The sequence below is a fragment of the Pteronotus mesoamericanus genome, unplaced genomic scaffold (genome assembly GCF_021234165.1).
Source record: "Pteronotus mesoamericanus isolate MK-2021 breed Mesoamerican mustached bat unplaced genomic scaffold, CSHL_Meso_final scaffold_54, whole genome shotgun sequence".
Lineage (NCBI taxonomy): Eukaryota > Metazoa > Chordata > Mammalia > Chiroptera > Mormoopidae > Pteronotus > Pteronotus mesoamericanus.
The window spans coordinates 2,012,447-2,036,118 of NW_026555321.1; the positions used below are offsets into that span (position 1 = coordinate 2,012,447).

The window sequence follows — 23,672 nt, forward strand, 5'->3', positions numbered from 1 at the left end:
AGAGATGCCTGGGAATCAACTGATTATTTTGAAATCTGGTGGAGGAAAGAATCTGTTTATTCTGCCTCTCCTGTGTAAACAATACCATGGATAATTGGATCAGGGCTGTTTGATATAGAGAAGAATCCCAACTAATAAACGAAGAGAGATAACGAAACTGTATCCCTGAACTAATGGAGCTAGGCAAAAACATCATAGAAAGGAGAGAAAATCAGACATCACGTGCCTCCTGATGGAAGAACACAACGCCAGCCATGAAGTTGTCTTACATAAAAAAGAAAATAATCACACATGCCTCTCGTCCAGCCTCTAGGTCAGTGGTTATCAACCAGGGGACATCAGCCATGCCTGGAGGCATTTTTGATTGTCAGGGGAGGGGCTGATAATGGCGTTTGGTGGGTAGAGGCCAGTGATACTGCTAAACATCCTACAAGAGGCGGGGCAGCCCTCCACAATGAGGAATTATCCAGCCCCAGACGTCAGTAGTGCTGAAGCTGGGAAACCCTGTATTAGATCCAACTGCCACTTTACAGGAAATATAGACAATAGAGAACATGTTAAATGACACTGCAGGAACAGAATCAACAAAATCCAGAGTTTGGGAAATTCTCTTAATGATCCAGTTTTGTTTTGTTTTTTTTCAGCAAGAGAACTGCAAGGGCTGGGGCGGAGGGTGGGGGCGGGGGTGACGCAGAGAATGAATATGGATGAGAATGAGAATAAATTGTGCCACCTGGGCCTCCAAGTGCTCTGTTGTGCCTGGGAGTCCCACAGCCTGTGGGCAGCGCTGAAGCACATTCATCGGCCCCTCGGGCGTCTGGGGGGTGGGGGAGGTGGTGAGTGACACCAGGTGGGCAGGGGAGGGAGGAGAGAGCAAGGAGGCAGAAGGAGCAGATGCCAAAGGGAGGGTCAGAGCCTGGAGGAGGGCGAAGCATCGCGAAGGCAGCACAGCAAACTGGGAGTCGCTTCAGACAGGTGAGGTGAGCAGGGAGGGTTAGGGTGCAGGAGAGGCTTGGCCGGGCGGTCAGGGCTGAGGAGGAGGGTGGACAGAAGGTCAGGGTGTGCGGCTGCGTGGCTGTGGGGTAGGGTCTAGGGGGAGAGTGGCCAGAGAGACAGGACTGGAGGGGGCAGTGGGCTGGGGTCAGGGTATGTGGGACGGCTTTATTGCCCTCATTCTGTTGATTCAGGTTCCTGGATTAGCTCCCCTTCTGTCTTTGAAAAGAAAAAAAGGCACGATTTTTAGTGGAGATATCGCAGGATTCCTGTTATCCTGCCTCCTGAAATAAACACAGGAGAAGAAATGCTTTCCTGCCCTGAGTGCAAGGACACAGGGACACAAGCAGCCCATCTGTGGTCAGGGAGCTGTGCTAAGGCAGGCTTCCAGGGGACCCAGGACAGGCTGGAGGACCCCGGCATCAAGCGGCGGGCTCCCAGAACAGGGCAGGGGGCTCCCACTGTCCACGGCCACGTCTCCACGTGGGACTGCGAGTCTGGGCGGGCAGGGTCAGCGGGCCTCCTGGGCCTGCAGAGCTCACGCCAGAAGCCCCAGGGCCTTCTGGGACAGGATCCTCTGCTCGAGCTGGGCATACCTCGGGAGGAGGGCAGCATAGACCTGCAAGGGCAGAGAGAGCCGTTTAGAACAGGGAGGGCGGTGCTGCTTCCATCTCCCTGCAACTTGCCATTGAACATCTTTACATCCCATTCACGTGCAATTAAACTTTTTTGCTGGGCAAAAGAAAGGAAGTGTCAGTCAACTCATAAAAAGGGAAATGTTACTAGTTCTCAAATCTAGAGTTGAAGGTTATTTTAAACGCAAATTATGACAAGAAGCCAATTTTTGTTATCAAGTTGATCAAATTAAAAAAAAAAAAAATCTGGGGAAGAGACCTGGACAAGGATGTCTCATTGCACAGCTGGTGGAAGTTGCTGGTGCAACTCTTTTGGGAATCAACTTGAGCTTGAAAATGCCTATAGCCTTTGACCTAGTGATTCTACTTCTGCAAAGCTCTCCTAAGGAAATAATCCTAAATGTAGGGTGCTAGGCCCACCAAAGAGTCTTCTTAGACACTCCAAAACATTCAGACTCAAGAGGCTATCATGGGTCACACCTTGGCTCTCAAGAGGATACACTGGAGACACGTACCTGTTGGTGTCTTCAACAGGAGGCCATATAGGTGTTCAGAATAGGGTCTCTTTGCCTCCCTGCCTTCTCCCTTCCTTGCCCCCCTAGGTCACAGCCCAGGTGCGAGGAGACAAAAAGTACATGGAACAGGTGCAAGAACCACCCTGGCTTTGAGGCCTCCTGTCCCACAGGGTGCCTCTTCTGACAACTCCCTGGGCAAGAGACTTGCCCGGGAGAAGTCACTGCACTCACTGCCCTCGGGGAAGCCCCGAGTGTGACTTCCCAACAGGTATTTATGGTCTTCCCACTCCAGATGCAGCTTCCCAATTAAAGGCCATTTTTACATAAGCAGTGTTGCCTAGGAACACTGTTGACATTCCATTTTATTGAGTCCAGGCAAAGGAAACAGAGCCACAAAGAGAAAAGACTAGGAAAAGGTTTTGTTAACCCTTTACCCACACAGAGTTGATTATAATAATTGAAAAATTAGAAGCGACTTCTCTCTAAGACCCAGAACATGCTCAAGTAACGTATGGTTCATTAGCCAGACAGGATAACATGCAGTCATTAAAAATAATGTGTATGTGCATTTTTAAGACTGTGAATACTTACGGAGTCAGGTAGAATTTTTAAAGTGGGCTACAAAATTATATACACAGTATGCTGTATAATAAACTCAAACCAAAAAACCAACAAGGGGAAAAGGACCACAGAGAAATACAACCCCATATTCTTACCCTTCATTTAAAAAAAAAAAAAAAAAAAAAAAAAACTCTTTTTTTTCTTGTGGCACTAAAAGCCTGAGAAACATAGGTGCACTTCAGGTGAGCACACGTTGTGTTAAAGACAAACAACACTTAGGACCAAAGGACCCAGATTTCCTTGGGACTCACAAACACCACGAGTTCAGGCCAATCCCATTCCTTCGTATGGCTTAATTAGCTCCAAAGTCAAGTACTTTAGTAACTGATTATGCAATAAGGACCTCCGCTTGTAGCAGTTAGAGCAGCTCTGTCTATGAACTTGGAGAAGGGAAGGGGGCCTCCATTTTCTCTCCAAGGAAGAAATTGCAACATTTGGCTGAGCCCAGAGACAAGGCACTGCTACTGTTTCCAATTTCCACTTGAGCACAGCACCGCTGGAAGCCCCACAGAGAGAACACAGGACTTCGCCCTGCTCTCAAGTAATTTACAATCCATTCTTCAAACAGGCCACTCATGCCAGCAATCATAGGCTTGTCCTTGCTTGCAACCTGGTGCTGAGGATTCTGAGGTTACACTTGGGTTTAATGGTAAAGGGTCCCGCAAGCTATTAGCGACTGGCCATGGCAGGCCAGGGAGAGTGGCGGTACCTGTACTGAGGATGTGCTATCTGTGAGGAGGCAGGTGTGGCTGCTTGCTTCCCCAGCCACCCGCCTCCTTGCAAGCCTCCTTCTGGAGAGGATGAAAGAAGCAGACCTGCCCCAGCCTTTTTTACAACCAAGCTGAACACATGACCCAGTGGGAGTCTGCTGGGGACAGACCAGTATGTCTTAGGAAATGTGTGAGGAGAGACTCTCTGCCCCGTGAATGCAGTTGTGGGGGGACGCGATGTTTGGAGCAGCTGCAGACACCCTGCGACCATCTGACACACGTCTAGGGCTGTGGGATCCGACACAGCAGCCTCAGCCATATGTGCCTTTGAGCACTTGAAATGTAACCGGTGTTCCAAGTACACACCAGATTTCCAAAGCTCCAGACAAAAAGGAAGCAAAATATCACATTAGCACTTTTTCTTAATGATGACATGTTGAAATGACAATATTTTCGATATACTGGATTAAACAAAATATTATTAAAAGTAGTCATTTATTTCTTTTTACTTTTTTAAGAAAATGAGACTACTAGAAAATTTGAAATGACCTATGTGGCTCCCAGGAGGTTCCCACTGTCCATTGCTGACCTGGAGAACTTCAGGGAGCATGACTTGGAGCCCTGCCACGGTCGGACCACTGAACCAACACTGGCTGACCTTCAGACCTCCTGTTACATAATAAAGCTACTCTCGTCAGGGATGCTCTTTGAGCCTCACAACTGGCAGGTTAAAAGTAGCCAGGAGAGATGTGGTCCCCAATTCACAGGTGAAGACACAGAGGTTCAGAGATGAGAAGCGCTGCTCAAGGTCACATGAAGGCCAGATGGTGAGGGAGAGGCAGAATAAGTTCAGAACTCAAAGGCCCTTTATCCCAACGTAGGATCTTTCTACTGCATTGAGCGGTGACTTAAACATAAGGACACACAGGAGTAAATAATAACACCTTGGGTACATCTATGTGTGTGGGTTTCCCTGTCACCAGGAAAGCATGAGCTTCAGCTTCCAAGATACGCTGGGAACAATTCTCCATGGTATTCCTATATGTCTGGTGACAGACAGCTTTTGTTCCTGCCTATCTTTCCAAGGGTGTTCGTGTGGCAACCTTGGAAGACGGACATACTGCCGCCCTCTGGGGGCAGAAGGTACACTTTTTTTCACTGACTGGGGCCAATGTTGGACAGCTTTGCTTGCTGCTCCTTTATAAAGTTGGCGGTTTCTAAGCTCGGGCTCCCTCAGTTGTGTCACAGACATAGTGTGTGCACAGTGGCCACCTGGGCCCACTCCGCAACACCCCAGGGCGTTCCAGGGCCAAGGACAACTGAGGCGAGCGTGAAGCTCACGCTGCCTGCTGGACCACGGTGAATAGCAAGGCCCTCTGTCTGCACCGCCCCTGCTCCTGGGCTGCGAAAACCTTCTGCAAATGGAACAGGGGTGCGGTGGATGCTGTGCATGCCACCCAGACTGCCCTTCGGGAACGGAGAACTTCCGCTTCCAGCCCTCAGCCTTCAGCCCCCTTTGGGGATGGCTTCAGCTCTGGAGAGCTGCCTTGCCCCACCCTGGGGTGGCCTGCGGCCTGCATGCAGGACCGAATGACATGGGGTATGAAGTCCTGGCCCCGCACCCCAGCTGGGTAGAACTCGAAAGGGGGATCCCAGCTTCCAAAGTCCCTGTAGGGATGGCTAAGGGCGCCACAGAGACTGCCCTGCAGCTCACCTCCTCCTCCCGCCCAGCCCGCAGACTACATCCCAAGAGCGCACCCTCGTAAACCTCCCACCTCCATAACCAACGACTCCGAGTCTGCTTCCAGGGAACCAAATCTACGGCAGTGAGGGCTGTCTCCCAGGGATTTCCTGGCCTAAGGGACTGCACTGCTGTGTTGGAGCCAGACTTCGGATCTCAGTGCTAGAAACCCAGCATGCCTTGTGCGTAAGTGACAGTCCTTCCGTGGCTGCTGGAACTAGTGAAATGGAAGGGCCTGCCCTGGGGCATGTGGAGCAATGAACACGTGCCCAGCGTCCTCTGTAACCCCTGGGGCTGTACTATCAGCAGTTTCTGTGAATCTCAGTTGACAACCTGGCTTCTTTTGCTCTGGTTCCTTGACAATTAAAAAAATAATAAGAAGAAGTAGGATTTCTCTTTCAGAGAGCACATCAACTTTAATTCAGGGGACAAAGAAAAACTTACCTCTTGGGAAAAAAAGAACCCGGTTGGTTCTCAGAGCACAAGTGCAATTAGCAAACTCTGACGGTCTCTCACCTGAGAAGCTCCTGGGCTTGGCGTAGCCGCCAACCTGGGGTTTGGGGCCAACTTCACAACCTCTGAAAAGGGCACATCCGTCCCAGCTGCAAGGCCTAGGAGGGAAAGCTCATTTCGCATCAGGGTATGTTGCAAATTAAGAACGTAAACCAGAAACAGCGTTTTATCTCTGGGAGGAAAAAATGTTCTAAAACTGGATTTTAGTGATGGTTGCACCACTCAGTAAATTCACGAAAAATCGCTGAATTGTACGCTTAAAATTGGGTGATTCTTATGTCATATAATCATGCCTCAATAAAACCATTTTAAAAAGAGGGGAAAAAAGAGAAAAATTTCAAGTGCAGGCCTCTTCAGCAGGGCCACGTTTGCCTTGCTCACTGATTGCACCTGTCACAGAATTGGAGGCTGAGGCCTGGCATCTGGCAGCAGAAGAGCAAAGCAGCCTGCCTCTCCTCCCTCATATTCCTTGCCTCTCCATCTCCCCATCACTCACTGCACTGTCTGCTTTCCTCAGAGCACTCCTCACGGTTTCTGGCTCCCAGCTTGTTGAAGGTCCCTATCTGGCTCAGCAAGGCCAGGAACCGGGTCTCCACTAGAGCCCTGGTACTGTACACACTACCTGCATCCAGGAGTCACTCAGCAAACACTCACCAACCAAACGAGTGGCAGGGCTGGAAAAGCGGGAAGGTTACCGCAGGTGGGTGAGAAATGGTGAAGAACTTCTGGGCCATTTAAGGAGCAGGATTGGACTGACAGGGAAACACAACGCCACCGGGAGCGAAGGAGCACCCGCTGAAGAGGTGAGGCCCGGTTTGGTTTTGTTTTTTAAAGATTTAATTTATTTATGTTCAGAGAGAGGGGGAAGGGAGGGAGAAAGAGAGGGAGTGAAACATTGATGTGTGAGAGAAACATCAAACGGCTACCTCCCACACGCCCCAAGCAGGGACCTGGCCTGCAACCCAGGCATGTGTCCTGCCTGGGAATCGAACCAGCGAGCCTTTGGTCTGCAGGATGATGGCCAACCCACTGTGCCACACCAGCCAGGGCAAGGCCCAGTTTTTTTTTTCATCAGAGTGCTGGTGTATCCCAGCTCAGAGCTGTGTGGATGAGTGAATAGGATGAGTGGGGTGGCCAGCGGTGAGACTACTCAGAAGACCTGAGTCCCCTTCCACCCATGTGCAGATGCGCTGCACATGAAATCTATCCCTGGACTCCGCTGGGGAGAACAGATCTCTAAACAAAGTGGCTGAGATGCCTTGGGGTGGGAATTGGCGTGCTAGGACTTAGCTCACACTTTGGTTTTGGGGGCCAGAGTCGGGCAGCACCGCACATAACCTTTGGCAGCTAAACAGGTGCAGAAAAGGAAAAATATAAAAGAAACGTGATGCATCCTAGCAGTGGAGTCCCTCCCTAAAGGGGAGCTCTTTTTCTGCTTTGTCTATTCATGGGCACAACACCGAAGGCTGGAAGATTTTGGAAGTGTTTTCAATGTTCTGAAGAAAAGTATTTTGAACTTAAGAGTCCTCTGCCCAGTGACGGTCGTCTTGTTCTTTGGGAGGACAAAGCAAAGCCCTTGCTGGGCATGTGAGGCCTCGGAAAATGATCACTTACTGAATTCCCTCTTAAAAACTTATTTAGGTTGTAGATTGCAACAAAACTAGCTTAGATACAAAGGAGAAAGAAACTTCAGTGAATTTAAAAAAAAAAAGAAGAGCCCTGGCTGGTGTGGCTTAGTGGATTGAGCTCTGGCCTGCGAACCAAAGGGTCACCAGTTCAATTCCCAGTCAGGGCACATGCCTGGGTTGTGGGGCACGTCCCCAGGAGGGGGCGCTTGAGAGGCAGCCACACATTGATGTTTCCCTCTCTTCCTTCCACCCTTACTCTCTAAAAAATAAATATAATCTTAAAAAAATAAAAATTCATAGGTAAGTGCAAATAAAATCAAATATGATGTAATTTTAATTAAAAACATGAGAACCTGAACATAAATTGCCCAATATGATACAGGAAGTCGTGTGAGGTGGGGAGGGTATGGATTGAGGGGAATAAAAAACAGGTAAATTATTAAGAGAACTGAGTCAGTTCTCAATGTTGTTAGAAAATATAAGCTTTAAAAAGCACATTAAAAAGTCAAGAGCCAGTGTGTGAAGGACGGAACCTCTAGAGGGAAAAAACAAGCCCCTCAGGTACATGGGCAACCAGAGGAGCACCCTGAGCAGGCTGAGGGCAGAGGAAATTGGCCAAAGGAAGGAAGAATATCCTTGCGGGCACGTGCTGCTCCTGCCAGAACTTCCCTAGTCCCCGAGATTGCGGGAGTTTCAGGGAGGCCTCCGTCAGAGCCAAGGGGCCCGGGGCGCTGTCCAGGGTCCTGAAGTGCTTGGCTCGGAAGTCTTCATCGTTGTCTCAACTCCCTGCTCTTGCGGAAAAGATGGCCCCGGACTTCGCCCACCAGCTGTCCACACCCAAGCCCGCGTGCCCTCAGCATGCCCTACATCCTTTCCCAACGTCTCCATGCTGAGCCTGACTCTGACCAGGCCTCGCTCAGCTAGGACTCTGCCTCTCTTCCCCCACATTCAGTAGAGAATAAAGGAACAGAAAATTGGGGTTGATTCTCATCTACTGGGAGAAAAAGGAAGCTACAGTCCACAAGACTCCAATGTCCCTAAAGACTGGGTACCTTCCAATCTCCCCTTTCCCCCCTACTCAGCCCAGCCAGCCCCCCAACCTCTTCCAGAGGCATCTTTCCCCCAACCCATCGACCTACCATGGAAGGCCCGGTAAGCAGAGCCCACGCAGGCCGAGTTGGCGGTATCGATGACATATACTGGGGCGCCAAACACATCTGCGAGCACCTGGGAAGGACAGAGGTCCTGACTGTGGCGAGTCGTTCCTCACAGGGAACACGGCATTATGGCAGACGCTATCCAGGCTCTTTCCTCAACTGGCTTCTGACGCCTCCCAGGCCGCCTCTACTGCCTTAAAGGGAGAATACTTGGCCATGCGCCCTGGTGACAAGAGGGCCTGGATGATGGTGGGAAGTCTCTAGTGGAGGCTACAGCTCTCCAGGTTGTCCCCTCATTGTTCAGCCATTTATCAATGACAAGGAGGAAGATTAGGAAGGACGCTTAGCAAACGGTCAAGGTGGAGGCGGCTGGGTAGCAGACTAATATTAACAAGCCCAAACCCAACCAACAAGGGCATGTTTTAGGATAAAGATAAAGTTTTCCATTTAGGCCCCCAAAATAAATTGCACATATTTAGAATGGAGGACATGTACTAAGAGGAGCTGTTTCCCAGAGTCCATCCGCCACAAAGGGCTTGTACCCTTCTTCCCCTGCTCTGCTGCATCCCTCACTCCCTTCCTCCTTGGAGAACTCTCTCAGCGCATCACTTACAGAGAATGCCCATTTTGGACTCTGCTTCCAGAGAACCTTCCCTAAGACAGGTGTATTACAAATCAAGAGTTGATGCAGTTATTCAAATAGCTAAGGCAGCCTCAGGCTACATCCAAATAATACTCAGTGTCCCGACACGACCCTGATAGCCCCAAGATGTAAGAGCCCGATGGTCAGACGTCAGCAGGTTAATTCCAATTTTGGTCATAATGGAGGAGAAGAAAGACGATGACAGAGTCTGGCAACTGTATTGTAAGAGGAAGAGCCAGGGGAAATCAGAGCTCTTTATATTGGAAGGGAGAAACTTTCCAGAAGGCAAGAACGCTGGCCCACGATGTCAGGTTTGACATGTGGTACAGACACTTTCTGTGTGACTACAGAGGGCAGCCCTGATATCAGAGAGCGGAGTTCTAGGGGCAGTGGATTCCACCTGAGTCTAAGACAAGCTGCTCACAATGTGAGCCGTTAGGCAACAGAGCTCGCCTCCTGGGAGGGAAGGAGTGGGAGCTGAGGCAGTCCTACTGCTGGGCGTCTGGCTCTTCGAGGTAGCAGGCACGGAAGAGGTCCTGCCAGCACTTACTTGTAATATGTCTCTGTTGTGAGATGCCCCTCCAGTGGCCAAAATCTTTGTCTTGGACACTGCAAGGAAAAAGGAAAAAAATGAACGGCTGTGACAATTTCCAATGCAGAAAAGGCTGTTTCCCAGAGTCCATCAGCCACAAAGGGCTTGTGTTGGCCCAGTGCTTCTTGCTATTCTCAGAGGACAGAGTGGGGAGTGACCCAAAACCAGTTCCGTCCCTGCAGGCTTGTCACCTATAATTTGCTGGTGAGGACGCTCGTCTTACTGTCTTCATTTCTTTTTGAATTATTAAAAAACAAAATCTCTCAATGAAACAGGAATGGAAAGGACCTTACTTAAATTGATGACGGCATATATCCAAAATGGATGACACACATCATTCTTAACAGAAACATTAAGAAGCATTCCCTTTAAGACAGGTGTGCCTGTGAGATCCAAAAAATGTCTCCAAATGACCCCTGCCTCCTGAGAGTCACACCTTCACGCAGTCCCCTTTACACTGCCTAGGGCTGACTCATGCGACCATAAGAAGCTGTGTAAATGCTGGAGTGTAGACACCAAGGCTACGTCATAAAGGATGCTGAGGCTTCCTTCTCGCTCTGCTGCGGACCACCCTCTCTCAGATCGCTCTTTCTGAGGGCAGCCAACTGCCATGTCTTGAAGACGCGCACGTTGTAAGGAGGCCTGCGTGGCGAGGATCGGAGGTCTCCTGCCAACAGCCACATCAGAAGCCGGTGCTGCAGCCTCAGACAAGCCTTCAGAGGACTATAGCCCAGGTGGCACCCTGGCCTCGTCCTCGGTCACAACCACCGAGCTCTGCTAACCCCGCATTCTCAACCCACAGAAACCGGGTAAGATAATAAATGTTCATTTTGTTTTAAGCTGCTAAGTTTTGGGATAATTTGTTATACAGCAATAGGAAACTAATATGAGAACAAAACAAAGATACGTGCCATCCAATACACTGTTACATAGTGCTAGCTATTCTAAACAATGCTATAAGATAACAAGGACAAATAAAACATGTAAGGATTGAAAGAAAGACAAAAATACCATTATCTACAGACAATAGAAAAAATAAAAATAGGCAAACTAGTAAGAGCTTAATAAGGTTGTCTGTCTAACAAAAGACACATAGTTCCACTTGCGGTTAAAAGGGAGATGGTTGAGAAAGAACATTACTGTACCGTGTAACAATCAGAAAACTCAGAAAATACAAACAAAAACATATTTTTATTTAAAGCTATCAGAAAGCTATAAATGCAAAAAGTCTAAGTAAATTAAATTCCGGGATGAGTTTAGCCCTTAAGTGCTGGCTCACCCAGGTAGCAGACAGTGATGGAATAATGTCTCCAGAGGCAGATAAGCTTTGCCAGGATAGAGAGAGACCTACCCAGCATGTAGCAACTGCGACTGGGCAGGTGTGGCAGCCTGGAATCCAGCGGAGCCCCAAAGGCAGAGCTGGTCCTCCCCACAGACCAACTCCCCCCGCCCCCGAGACTGCTACTGTGTGAGGTGCTGGGATACTGGGGGCAGGGCGGGAAAGCAGAGATCTCCCCATCTTCACTCTCTGCCGTGAAGGAAGTGTCTGGGCTGGGATGGGGAAGGCAGGTCAGTCCCCTGAAGAGGCAACCTAGGACTCGGAAGATAATTCCAGCATGATTCCGTGTTGGAAAATCAAAAACCGCCTCCATGCCTGACTGCAGAGAGAGTCAACTGGGAGTGAGGTAAAGCCCCAGGAGAAGGCTTTTCATAAATTCTAGGGTTTGCATGTACAAAGGAAATAGGACTATAGTTACATAAAAATAAGCTCATAAAGAAGACTGGAGACACTTCCAGATGGTACAAGTGGTTGGAAGAGGGGATGGAATTCTAAGTAGTTTCCTTTATTTTCCAAACTTGCTAAGAGAAGGTTTTATGGCTTTTACAAATCAACCTAAACAAAATGAAATATACATAGAAACATAAGCTGCAAAGGGACCACGGCTTTAGCCCAGCACAGATGGGTGCATGTCTGATGGCGTCTAAACATTAAGAGAGCGATTGTTCTTTAAATAAAGCAGAGATAGCCTAGTTGTTAAGAACCCAGAGCCCAGAACCAGAAGCTTGGTCCAGAAGCTCTACCAGCCTCCAGCAAGGGACTTAACACTCAGTTCCCTGCTTTGGGGAGCGAGAGTAATACCAGCACCCACCCCAAAGCACTGCTGTGCTTAGAACCAGGCTGGGCACACAGTAGATGCTTAATAAACGTTGGCAGCTATTACGATGATGACCATCAACTCATACTTAAAGTGCCTCTTAAATTCTCCTTAGATACTATTATAACAAGATTATGGCTGATAAGGACAAACCCCACGTGGGTCCATCTACACAGCAACTGGGAAAATGATGCCTCTTCTCAGTACAGCCCTCTGTGGTTCTCCGCACATTCATTTACATAATCTTGTTTGAGAGGAACCCAGCTGAACTGGCAAGGCGGGTCTGATTAAGCTTGCTAAGAGGATAAGTAACTTTACACTGTTTTGCACAGGAACCGAGTTAGAGGCTGGGAATGAGGACACGGCCACTTTACCCCTCCTGAGCCCAGGAGGGCCTCTCCCTGCACCCTGAGCTTGCGGGACACACGCCCCAAACTGCCCCCTCCTGACAGCCAAGGACCCCTTCATGCCAGGCCCTTGTTGCCAATCTCTGGACCATCCCTGTGCCCTGCTCACCCAACCTCATTTCTCAGGGAACTTTGAAGACATTTGGGGGATTTATTTTTACAATTTGAATGGAAGGACGGAGAGGAATGAGTATGTTTAAAAATGCTCATGTACTTAAAAGCATGCGTGGCTTCGCAAGGGTCTTTGTTCTGAGAAAGGCATTGCATTGTTAGGTGATTCCGTTATGCGAACATCACAGAGTGCACCTACACAAACCTGCACGGTCTGGCCTGCTGCACACCCCGGCTACCACGCCTGGGCTACACGCCTACCATACAGCACGTCCCTTACTGAGCACTGTGAGCAACTGTAACACAACAGAAAGTATATGTGTATTTAAACATATCTCGATATAGAAAAGGTGCTGTACTTATTATATGACTGGCAGTGTTGTAGGTCTATTTGCACCAGCATCACCACAAACATGTGACTAAGGCATTGGGCTACAATGTTAAAACAGCTATGACGTCACTAGGTGATAGGGATTTTCAGCTCCATTTTAATCTTAGAAGGCCACTATCCTACATATGGTCCGTTGTCGACTGAAACATCGTTTTGTGGCACACGACTGCATTTTAGCATTTTTATTGTACACACGCACATCCTGAAAAATCCACACACACATCATAAGCTGATAGCCTGACAAATTTTCACAGATGAGACACCCACATATCCCAGGAAGCAGGACATCGCCAGCACCTGAGAGGCCCTCTTGTGAGCCCCGCCTCCTGAAAGGTCACTGCTAACTATCCCGACTTCTGACAATAGCAAACAGTTTTGTCAGTTTTTGAATTTGATGTATGTGGGATCCTGCCGTATGCACTTTGTGTTTGGCTTCTGCTCAGAGCTCCATTGTGTGAAATGCACCGATTCTGTTGCGCGTGGCTGAGGCTGGTTCATCTTCGTTTCTGTGCAGTATCACGCTGCGTGAATACTCACAAGGCACTTATCCCATCTGCTGTAGATGGGTGTTGGGTTGTTTCCCGTGTGGGGCTATCAAGCAGAACCACGAGGAATGGTCTCTTGTATGTCTTTGGAGAACATGTGTACGCATTTATTTCTGACATACATTCACCAAGAGGTGTGCGTGCAGCTTTAGCAGGTGCTACCTAACAGGTTTTCAAACGGTTTTCCTAAAGCTTATTTTTATAATATGCTTTTACTTGCTGGGTCCAAAACTGTAACACATACACGACATGGAGCTTAGATCGCCCATCAAAGTACCATGAAGAGGCCATCCAGCCAAGAGGCTTCAGGAGTTTTCTACCCTCTCTGGTGAAAATAGTTGCTGCCCAGAGGGACAGGTACACCTTAGAAACCCGGGTTCCTTGCAGGAGCCCCAGACCACACCAACACCATCAGTACCGTGAACTCACCTCCAAGAGCGGCCCATGCCCCACCGCGAGTCCTTAGAAACCCCTTTCTCCCTGCAGGCCTTCCCGGCCCTGGCTCTGCCACTCCATTCCAGGCTCTCCGTGTGGACAGTGGCTATACCGCCCTGCTCTTCCCTACCCACGTTGAAATGCCCAGACTGTGCCCCCCACCCCTGCCCCAGGCAGATGAGGCCTGGTCAGGCTACACAGAGGTCGAGGTGCAGTCATGGCCGCAGTCCACACCTCTCCCACCTGCACTGCCCTCGTCCTCAGGGTCCAAAGCTTGAGACATTCAGTTTGCAGGCTGGAGCTTAAACTTACAGGACTATCTCCAAGTCCTACGGCTCCTGGCCAGGAGTCCAGGCTACGGAGGACAGAGGAGAGAAGCAGGAACCCCCAGTCTCCTACTGGAAGCCTGCCCACAAGTGCCAGTCAACTCATTTTCAGCCGCCACCAGGGGCCAGGCTCCTTGTCCTCCTACGTGAGGCCCTGCAATGGAGCCAACACAGCCAGCGCCCCGCCAGGCCGGGCCTGAAGGCCCGCAAGGATCTCAAGCACCTCGGAGTGAGCGGGACCCCGGACGCCCACCCCGGATCACAGCCCGCCGGCGGCTCACTTACTGACTCGATAGCCCAGGCCCTCAGCATGAATCCTCTTGGCCATGAACTGTCCTTCAATCAGTGCTCGGACCTCCACGTCCTTGGGGAATGCCGGGACCTGTCTCCGGGGGGAAATGAGCACAGAGTGAACAACTTTCGTTGTCCATGCATGTGTGCCTGTTACCATTTTAAACAATAACCCAGCCCTGGCTGCCGTGGCTCAGTGGGTTGGGCATCATCCCTCAAAACCAGAAGGTCGCTGGTTCGATTCCCAGTCAGGGCACATGCCTGGGCTGTGGGCCAGGTCCCTGGCTGGGGGCATGTGAGAGGCAACCAATAGATGTTTCTCTCTCACATCAATGTTTCTCTCCCTCTCTTTCTCTCTCCCTGCCCCTCTCTCTAAATATAAATAAATAAAATCTTTAATAAAAAATAAGAAAATAAACAATAACCCAGATTCGGAGCTCATGACTCAGGCCACCAGTGGAGCTCATGTATAGCAGGGCTCCTGAACCACCAATTGCCTATCATACATGCTCACACAAACACACAACTCACACACATGTGAGCACAGTCTCACATGAGTATCACTTTGGGGAGTCAAGAGCCCCAGAGAGCTCAGGCCACCAAAGGTTCATGTTCTGCCTCTGCTACTCAGCTCTGTGGCCTTGAATAAGTGATGTAAGTCTTGCTGAGCCTCGTGTTCCCTCTTATCAAAACTGAGCCCTGGCTGGTGTGGCTCAGTGGACTGAGTGCCGGCCAGCAAACCAAAGGGTGGCTGGTTCGATTCCCAGTCAGGGCACATGCCTGGGTTGTGGGCCAGGTCTCCAGTAGGAGGCGCGCGAGAGGCAACCACACATTGATGTTTCTCTTTCTCTCTCCCTCCTTTCCCTTCTCTCTAAAATCAATAATCATGTCCTCAGGTGAGGATCCAAAAAAATTAAAAACCACCACCACCACCACCACCACCACCAGGCGAGTGTCTGGAAGAAAACAATGCTCAATAAATGAGAGAGCTCCCGCCCCATCCCAGAGGCCCTTTCAAAGAGGAAAAATGGAAGATCCTGAGAGCTGTGAGTTCTTGCTAGGAATGGGATAAAGCTCTCCAAGGAAGCGGGCGCTGTGATGGCAGAGATCGTCAGTCTGAGCGCGTTAGCTCAGGGGAGACCCCGTAAGTGTTCCGCACTCCTCTGAGAGAACGGATGGCGTCTTAGCTGCTGCGGACTCCCCAGCATCAAGCATGTGCCCTGGCACATCAAAAATGTGTGTTTTATCAACGGAGGAGTAAATGAATGAAGTCCCCGAAACTAGCAAAATCTGACAGGCAACTGACTCAGAAATGGGAGTCAGTGTGGCTCCAATACCAGTCACACACATACCTCACGGTTTTCTGCGCTGAACCTGTGACGGCCAACCATTTCGGGGGTGATTTCCATTACGTCAAAATAAAAGCCTGAAACAGACCAGGAGGAGACGAGCTGTCAGTGGCCAGAAATGAAAGATAGGTTTTTCAAGACCCAGAAAAGGGCAGGGAGCAACGGCCCCACATCCCTGTCTCCTGAGCCCCACTCACCCACCCAGCGACATCACGAAAACTCTCACTGCCTCCTCTCTGGCAGGAGAGAGGGCAACTGGAAAGGCCTCACTTTTCTTAGGCAGCCAGGCCAGGGGCTGCTGCCTCACCAGCCCTGAGATACCTGCACAGGTCTTGTGGGAGGCAGTTAGACAGACGTGAGCAGAGCAAGGACGACGGGGCCAGGTACACAAGGTCATCAGGGCAGAAAGCCCTGGGTGCCCAACAACGAAAAAACAAGGACCTCGCTCCCAGGGTAACCCTTCTACCGGGAGCATATTTGTGGTCCTGCGGTTTAGAACCCCTGACTTTTCATATCGCCGCGGGTTACACCCCCTTACAGGGGAACCAAAAAAGGGGGTCAGAGAATAGCCCTTAAGCATTAAGTCCCCAGAATGAAGTTCTGACCTGCATCAGATACATCTAGGCCTCAGTTGTGCTTCAGCTCCAGGCCCAGAAAAGTAGCAAAACCAGACAAGCGACGCCAGAGCTGACCTGAGGACCAGCTGCAATGACTCCTGACCCCCTGCCCGAAAGGACACACCTGAAAAGCTGGTGGATATTCTATTGAGATCTCCCCCTAGGACCTCCCCTAAAATCTCCACCCTTAAAAGCACTTAGGATGGAGGACCCAGGATGCTCTGCCCTTGGGGTACACGCTCATACCTTTCCCATCCTCCTCCTCTGCCCGTCGGGCGCATCACCTTTGCCTTTTTCTCTCCTAAGTTCCAAGAGGCCCTTGTTTTTGCCTCTGTAACTTGTTTCCTGAGCCCACTTTTTCTACAGCTCACTTCTCCTACCTCTGCGACTTTCTAAATAGACTTTCTCTTATAGTTTGAGTCTGGACTCTGAATCCTTTCTTAGCCAGAACTCAAGTACTGAGGTCGTTGAAGCGAGGCCGCTGAACCGAAGTCCAGTCTGACCCCACCAGTCTGACACCTGGTGCCATCCTCGCTGCCAACAGTTGGACCAAGCGAGGCGTCCCTGCGCGGAGGCCTGCTCCACACGCTGGGCGCTTTTCCTAACAGCACCCCATGCCTGCGGCAGAAGGCTGTGTGCTGGGGTGCACCAGCGTGGAGTCGGCACTGTGGCTGCCACTTCTGATGCTGTCACCAGGGGCTTTGAGAGGGACAGAAGACACAGCTATGGCTTAATCTTCCACTCAGGACTCAGAGAGGCAGCCAAGAGCAGCTTCCAGCCCTGCCTCCCTCAGAACGCGGGGTCTCACACCAGCTGTAAGGCCCACGGAGCAGAAGTGTAGATATTCGGAGCTCTCCTGGGCTTCTCCCTGGCCTTCCTCTCCCCCTACTGACGGGGCGCCAGGTCCTGCCCCTCCCGCAGGCAGCGGCTGCCCCTTCAAGGGCCTGGGCGTCACCAAACAGCCTACCCAAGTTTCCACCGTTCCCCATCTCCGTGGACCGCAGCGCCTTAGAGAACTCGCTCCAGGAACCGGAAGCTGACTCATCTCGGATCTTCTCTCTCATGAGAGAGCCATTTTTAAAGCTGCAGAAGTGTACACAACCCTGAGGGAGGGTCCCAGGACTTGCTGACTGGACTCAGGTGTTGCTAAGCAGAGGGGCCGCAGGTCAGACTGGACCACAAGCCCCAGCCACTGCATGGCAGGGATCTGAGGTTCTTCCTCAGGCACCAGGCCCGGCTCACGTCCTGGGAATCACTGGGAAACGCAATTGTCTTGGGCTGTTCACAGAGGAGGCTGCCTCTGTGAACACAAAGGAGCCCAAGAGGGACAGGAAGGTTGGGTTTCTGCACACACCATACCACCTGAGCAACGGGGAGGGGCTGGCTAGATTTACTAGATCTACATATTCTCCAGCAGTTCCTGGGGCTGAGAGGTTCAGAAACCTTCCTTAGTAGCTTCCAGCAGGTCTCTGAACAGGTCTCTGTGGTCAGGGCGCAGAGCACATACACCCTTTCTATAAGAACCATCAGGAAGCAGGGTGTCCTTACTATCACTTGTTGAAGATCTACCATGTGCCAATCATGTCCTAACAGCACAAACTAAATGCTCTTATTCTCATTTTATGAGCAAAGTGGCTCCAACATGCTATGGCGTCTGCCCCAGGCTGTACAGGATGTAGGTGGTGGGGCTGGGATTTGAACCTGCGCTTGGGGACTCCCTGTCCTGAGTTCTTCCCCACCCAGCTATGCTGTCAGCAGGACCTGATGAGTCCCGGGGGGGCTCGGCTGCTCACAAGAGCCTGCTCCATGGAACGCCTTCAGGTGCTGCAGATGGGGGCAGACCTTCCCACACCGCCTTCCTCCCACCCAGCCTACCACAGAAGCGCCATGTAGTGCTGGGGGTCAACTGGGTTGCAGAAGATGTGGCCTTCCAGGGCAGGCGTGGGCTCCTGGAGCCAGAGAAACAGGGTGTCGCTGGTGCCCAGGCTGACCTGGGGAGAGATGGGCAGAGGTGAGGCGCCCTGACCCCATCACGCCACCCCTCATGCCGCAGATGCCAGATTAAATGCCACTTCCTCAGAGAAGCCTCTTCTGAACCTCCCACACCAGGAGTGCAAGGTCCGCTGCCCTGATGTGGCTCCCACGGAGCCTAGGGACTGACCTTCTAGCACTTACCGCAGCTGCGTCTAACTAAAGGTGTGGGTGAGGACTGGCTCCCCGAGCAGCTCTCCTGCTAAACCCAGGAGGGCGTGGGTGATGTCTTCCTTATTCATCTGAGGGCTCACAGCCCTTGGCCCAATGTCTGAACCTTCTGCCACTGTGCCCAGCAAGACTGGCCACTGTCAAGGCAGGCAGAGGACTCATCAAAGGCACATGGCCCTCTCAGACAGAAGGTGTAGGCAGGGCCTGGGGCCTGGGTCTCCCTTCTCCCTCCCTCAGCTGCCTTTTGGGACTGGCAGACCCGGAGAGGCAGCAAAGATGTCCCTCAGGGCAGAGAGAGCCGGCTCCAGCCGTGAGCGTGAGAAGGCCCCTTACCGCGATGTCACCTTCCTCCAGCCTCATGCCTGCCAGCGACGCTGAGAAGGGCAGGGGAGACTCTGGTTAGCAACATGGGAGCCACAGAGCAAACAACAATTGCCCACCCCCCTCCCCGAGATGGGAGTGCAGCCCCCACCTCCCACCAGAATCCGCAAGCTAAGGGTTGAGGCAGGAACAGGGAGCACTGAAGGTTCAGGAGGCCCCAAAGGAGGCCTCAGCAGTCAGAGGGTGGAGGCTCTGCGATCACGACCTTTGATTTGGGCTGGGACCTCTTCCCTAAAGCAGTCCAAACTCCCCACGCACTGCCAGGCACTCCCGGGAGTGCAGAGAACTGAGGGGGACAGGTCAAGACAGCACACGCACAAGGCAGAGAAAGACAGAGGTGTGGCAGGAGAGAGGGACCTTCCTCTGGGCCAGTGGTATGAAAAGGGGCAGGTTATGTGGCCCGCGCAGCGATCTTTATCTGCCTTGTTCACCAATAACTGAAAGGCGGCCTGCCATACAGTAGGCGCTCACTAAACGTTGGGAGAATGAATGAATGCGTGAAAGGAGAAATGTGGGGGTCGGTGAAGTGCGGTCAGCAGTGTGTGTGTTGGAGCCCTGGGCGGAGGAATTCCCTCCCACCTCCATCAGAGGGCACTGGTAAAACAGATGCTGGCACAGCTGAGCCCTCGACAACCGTCAAAATGTTGCACAAAAAAACTGCCTGGGTTGGCGGGACATACAAAGGTAGGAAGGAGGGCCACCAGAATTTTAACTGTGGTTATCTCTGGGTTATGGACGATGTTTACATCCTTCTTTTGGTTTGTCAGTATTGAAAATTTTTTTTCTGTAATGAAGAGGTATCCCTGTGAATTACCAAAAAAAAAAAAAAAAAAAAAAAAAAAGCATGCGCCTTTGTTAGTTCCAGCTGTTGAATAGATATAAGAATGAATAAATGCTCCTAATGAGACTCCATGATGTTGTTTTCATTTTGAAAGGAAAACACGGTGAATGGATGAGAAATCAGTCCCATCTACAGATCAAATGACAGCCTAGGGACTCAAAAACCGTGTCCTAGAGGAAGGGTTAGAGGAACTGAGATGTTTAGCTTGGAACAGAATTGGCAGGTCGAGGAGGGGTAGGTAGGACTGCCTTCCTTAATCACTGATGAGTTTTCGCCTGGGGTGGGGAGACAGGCTTGAGTGGCTCCTGAGGACAGGCAGGGCCAAGGTGGGGCAGGCACCGGAGTCAGGTTTCAGGTGTGGAGCCTACAGCCCAGAGGGAGAGATCCCACAACAGAAGGGCTTCCCGGAGGGCCGGGCTGGCATTCTCAAGTGTCCAGCACAGACTGAGTTGGGCCACCTGGAGGGGGAAATCCCCGCAGGTACTCACCCGGGTTGTCCCCAGTGAAGGCCACCACTTTGCATCCTGGAGAAAATCCGTAGCGCTGGACGTAGTAGGAAGACACGGGTCCCTGAGGAGGGAAAGCCGGCACACTGCTCAGGCTAACCCCGCTGCTCAGCACAGCCGCCCGCCCCTCGGCTGTCACAGGACTGCGACAGGCTCCCGGCCACGGAGCCCGGAGTCGCACGGCTCCCTGCGGCAAACCAGGGACGTCCCCCCTCTTCACAGAAAGCCAGGGGAGCCCGGGACAGGTTTGGAACTACAAACGTGTGTTTATCCCACCCCTTCAGAGACCAAGTTGATTTTCAGATGCGAGCCCACCACAGCAAACCAATGATCAACTTGTACGTGCCACGTAAGCTCCAAATTCTGGACACAGCATTAAAAATAAATAAATAACCGGAGGACACCAGTGAACAAACTCATGGGAGTAGATCAACCCTTGACCATGCCCTCTGTCCGCCCAGCAGCCGGTTTAATAATAACTGGACATACACATGCAGAGGTCAAAGGAAATAAACCCAAAAAGGCAGTGTGGGGGAGGGCACCCCCCCAGGCACGGCTCAGGTCTCTCTTGACTCCACTGTCCCCTCAGAACAGCCAAGAACAGAGCCAGCCAACGAGGGCACCCCAGGGCGTTCGCAGCCATGTCTCTTCTGAATGGGGCATCGCGCTCATGCTCGAATGTTTTTACTGTCACAGTGGGACCAGGTGCTACCCTAAGTATCTTTAGCACATTGATGATATCAACTCATTTATATGACATAACCACACAGGGAGATAGAAAGTGCTATTATTCTAATCGTTTCAGGAACAATGGAAATGATGAGGAAACTGAGGCACAGAATAAAGCCTCAGAGCCAGTCAGGATTCCGTCCCGGGGGGCCTGGCACGAGGGCCTGTGCTCTGCCTGGCTCTCCGGTACTTCTGTTTTCTCCAGACCACCAGCGTCAAGCTTCAGCGGTGGTCCCTAACCCCAGAACTGCAACTTTCTCTTTTTTTCCCCCTGAGGTGTGCAATCACCCAGAACTTGGCCTGCATTTTTTTTCCTATTCCAATAGATTTCTCGTGGAATTTTCCAAATCTCTCCCCTCCTCCACTGCCAGAAGGCAGTGATCTCTACCTGCACCTGGGTACCTACTCAGTGCAAGGCACCGACACAGACATGTTACTTTACCTGTCTACCCCTAGACTGAAAGTCCCGTGCATAAACGAATGTGTGCATGTGCGTGCGTGAGTGCGTACACTGCATTGCTTCCCCGCAGCTGCCCGCTCCTAAAGAGGCCGCATCCCTGGGAACAGGACCTACCACAGCGGAGCACGATGGTACTGGGGGGCCGAGCTTCTCCTCTAAATGGGGGGCACAGGCCCTGAGGCAAGCCTGGGACCAGACTTTGTCCTGGATGTGCAACAGATTCATTCCAGAACCTAAGGAAGAAAGGAAATAAGAATTAGAGACACCTTGTGACAATGCACAAACCTGGCAGAGAGCAGATCATTCTTGTACCAATGGAATGTGTGCCCCGTGCCCGGGTCACGCTGGAACCACAGAACCAGCAGGGCCCTGGGAAACACATGGCCCCACCGCTCCCTCCGAGTACTCCCACGCTGGCTGGAACACCAGGGTTGCCTGCGAAGCTGCCGCTCTGAGACCTGGCCGGGGGCGGGGGACCACCAGCAGTCTGTTGACAAGGAACCACCCATTGTGTCCCCTGCTGTTCAAGGTGTCCACTGGGAGGCAGCCTGTGGCTGATGTGGGCCAGCCTGCAGAGACTCCCCTGTCCCATCTCCCTCCTAGGAGAGCTCTCTGGGTCCTCCAGCCTTCCTCATGCTCAGCACTAAGTCTTTCCTGAAACCATCTCTTTCTCCCAGGCTTTCCGCGGGATGGGGGAGGGGAGGGAACCAAGAGCACAGATGGAGTCAGAGAGAGGGGGCTGGGACAGGGATGGAGTCACGTGCCCCAGTGAGAAGGTTGGCGACTAGACTAGTAGATTCGGAGGTAACTCTCAGGTGAGCGGGCGTGGGGGGCCCAGCGGAGGTTGAAGAATGCGACCCCTCCCCCGCCCCCTGACCCCCGCCACCCACATGCCCACTGGAGCAGTCTGTGATCTCCCCCAGCAGCACGTAACAGGCCCAGGTAGGGGTGGAGAGCACAGGCGGACACTCGGGCTAGGCCAGGCTTAGGTTCTGCTGCTCTTAGTTCCATGTAATTAGCTGCAAGATCTATTTTTCCTCCAGACTGCAAGTGAAGCTTGGGGACCACTCCTTAGTCATCTCACTTTATCTCCCTGGAAACTTCAGGTAAATTCCAGGAGGCTCAGAGCGTTCGCTCTTTCTGCAGCCATTTTCATGGGCCTGGGCTCTTGCGCTACACTATCCTCCCTGCTTCCGGTCACTCCTTTTACTCTAGGCTCATCCAAGAGCTCCTTCAGTACCTCCTCCCAGCTTTCCTTCCTCCCTGGCACCATCTCTGCTTATTATTGTTCTGTTTTGATTCCAGAAACTCACACTTCTCATGAGTTCCCCAAATGTGAACTTCAGTCAAGAACCTCTCTGGGTACCCTGCTCACCCTGGAGTCCAGGTGTTCACACCTGCGAGGTCCCTCCGAACCCGTCCCTGGCTAGGTCTGTAAGACCCACAGACTAAGGCAGAAGTGATCACGTGTCACTCCCTAAGATTAGGGTGCAGAACTCTGCAGCTTCTGCTGGGCTGCTCTCTCCGTCTCCCACCCCTCGTTGGTGGAACCCGGCTATGTTGTCAATAGCAGCCTCACAGGAGTCTCACACAGGGGGAAACGGAGGCCTCTGGCCAACAGTCACGTGTCTGACCCTGGACGTGGATCCTCCAGCCCCAGATAAGCCTTTAGATGACCGTAGCCCTGGTGGCCAGCTGGATGGCCCCTCACAAGAGATCTTGAGCCAGACAGAACCACCCAGCTAAGCTGCTCCCAGATTCCTGACCTTCAGAAACTCTGTGGGATAAGAAACATTTGTGATCTTCAGCTGCTAAGAGCTGTGGTCATCTGTCACCCAGCAAAAGATAACTAATACCCTGCCTCCTTGGCAATAGATGATAGAACTGAAAGGCTGGCACCCACCCAGGTGGCTGCGGCTCACGATGCCCGCGCCCACCGCACGGGCACACGCCCAGGACCCGAAGGCTTACCATCGCTGTAGTCAACGGGGCAGTAAGACCCAAGGAACAGGGAGGCGGCAAAACTACTGACCAAGGAAATTCTCTGTAAGAGAAGGAAGCGATGGGATAGGACTCACTTCCCTATACCCTAAGCAACCGAATACTTCACATACACACCACACACACGCACGAGAAGAGGTTTAAACTGGGAGGAATGTGGAAGCTGTGAAGAGTGA

The 23,672-nt window shown here is 51.6% G+C and overlaps 1 protein-coding gene across 1 annotated transcript in view; it reads right to left on the minus strand.

The window, feature by feature from the left end:
• Nucleotides 1-293: 293 nt before the first annotated feature.
• Nucleotides 294-23,672, minus strand: part of XYLB (xylulokinase) — a 35,025-nt gene continuing 11,646 nt past the window's right edge. The window contains exons 8-19 of the mRNA XM_054595112.1: nt 23,467-23,539; nt 21,610-21,728; nt 20,289-20,370; nt 18,912-18,952; nt 18,252-18,367; nt 17,344-17,459; nt 15,763-15,836; nt 14,405-14,501; nt 9,707-9,765; nt 8,496-8,583; nt 5,732-5,826; nt 294-1,612 (exon numbers count right to left, since the gene is read on the minus strand). Of these exons, the coding sequence (XP_054451087.1) occupies nt 1,532-1,612; nt 5,732-5,826; nt 8,496-8,583; nt 9,707-9,765; nt 14,405-14,501; nt 15,763-15,836; nt 17,344-17,459; nt 18,252-18,367; nt 18,912-18,952; nt 20,289-20,370; nt 21,610-21,728; nt 23,467-23,539 (1,041 nt within the window). The 3' untranslated portion in view covers nt 294-1,531. The remainder of the gene's footprint in view (nt 1,613-5,731; nt 5,827-8,495; nt 8,584-9,706; nt 9,766-14,404; nt 14,502-15,762; nt 15,837-17,343; nt 17,460-18,251; nt 18,368-18,911; nt 18,953-20,288; nt 20,371-21,609; nt 21,729-23,466; nt 23,540-23,672) is intronic.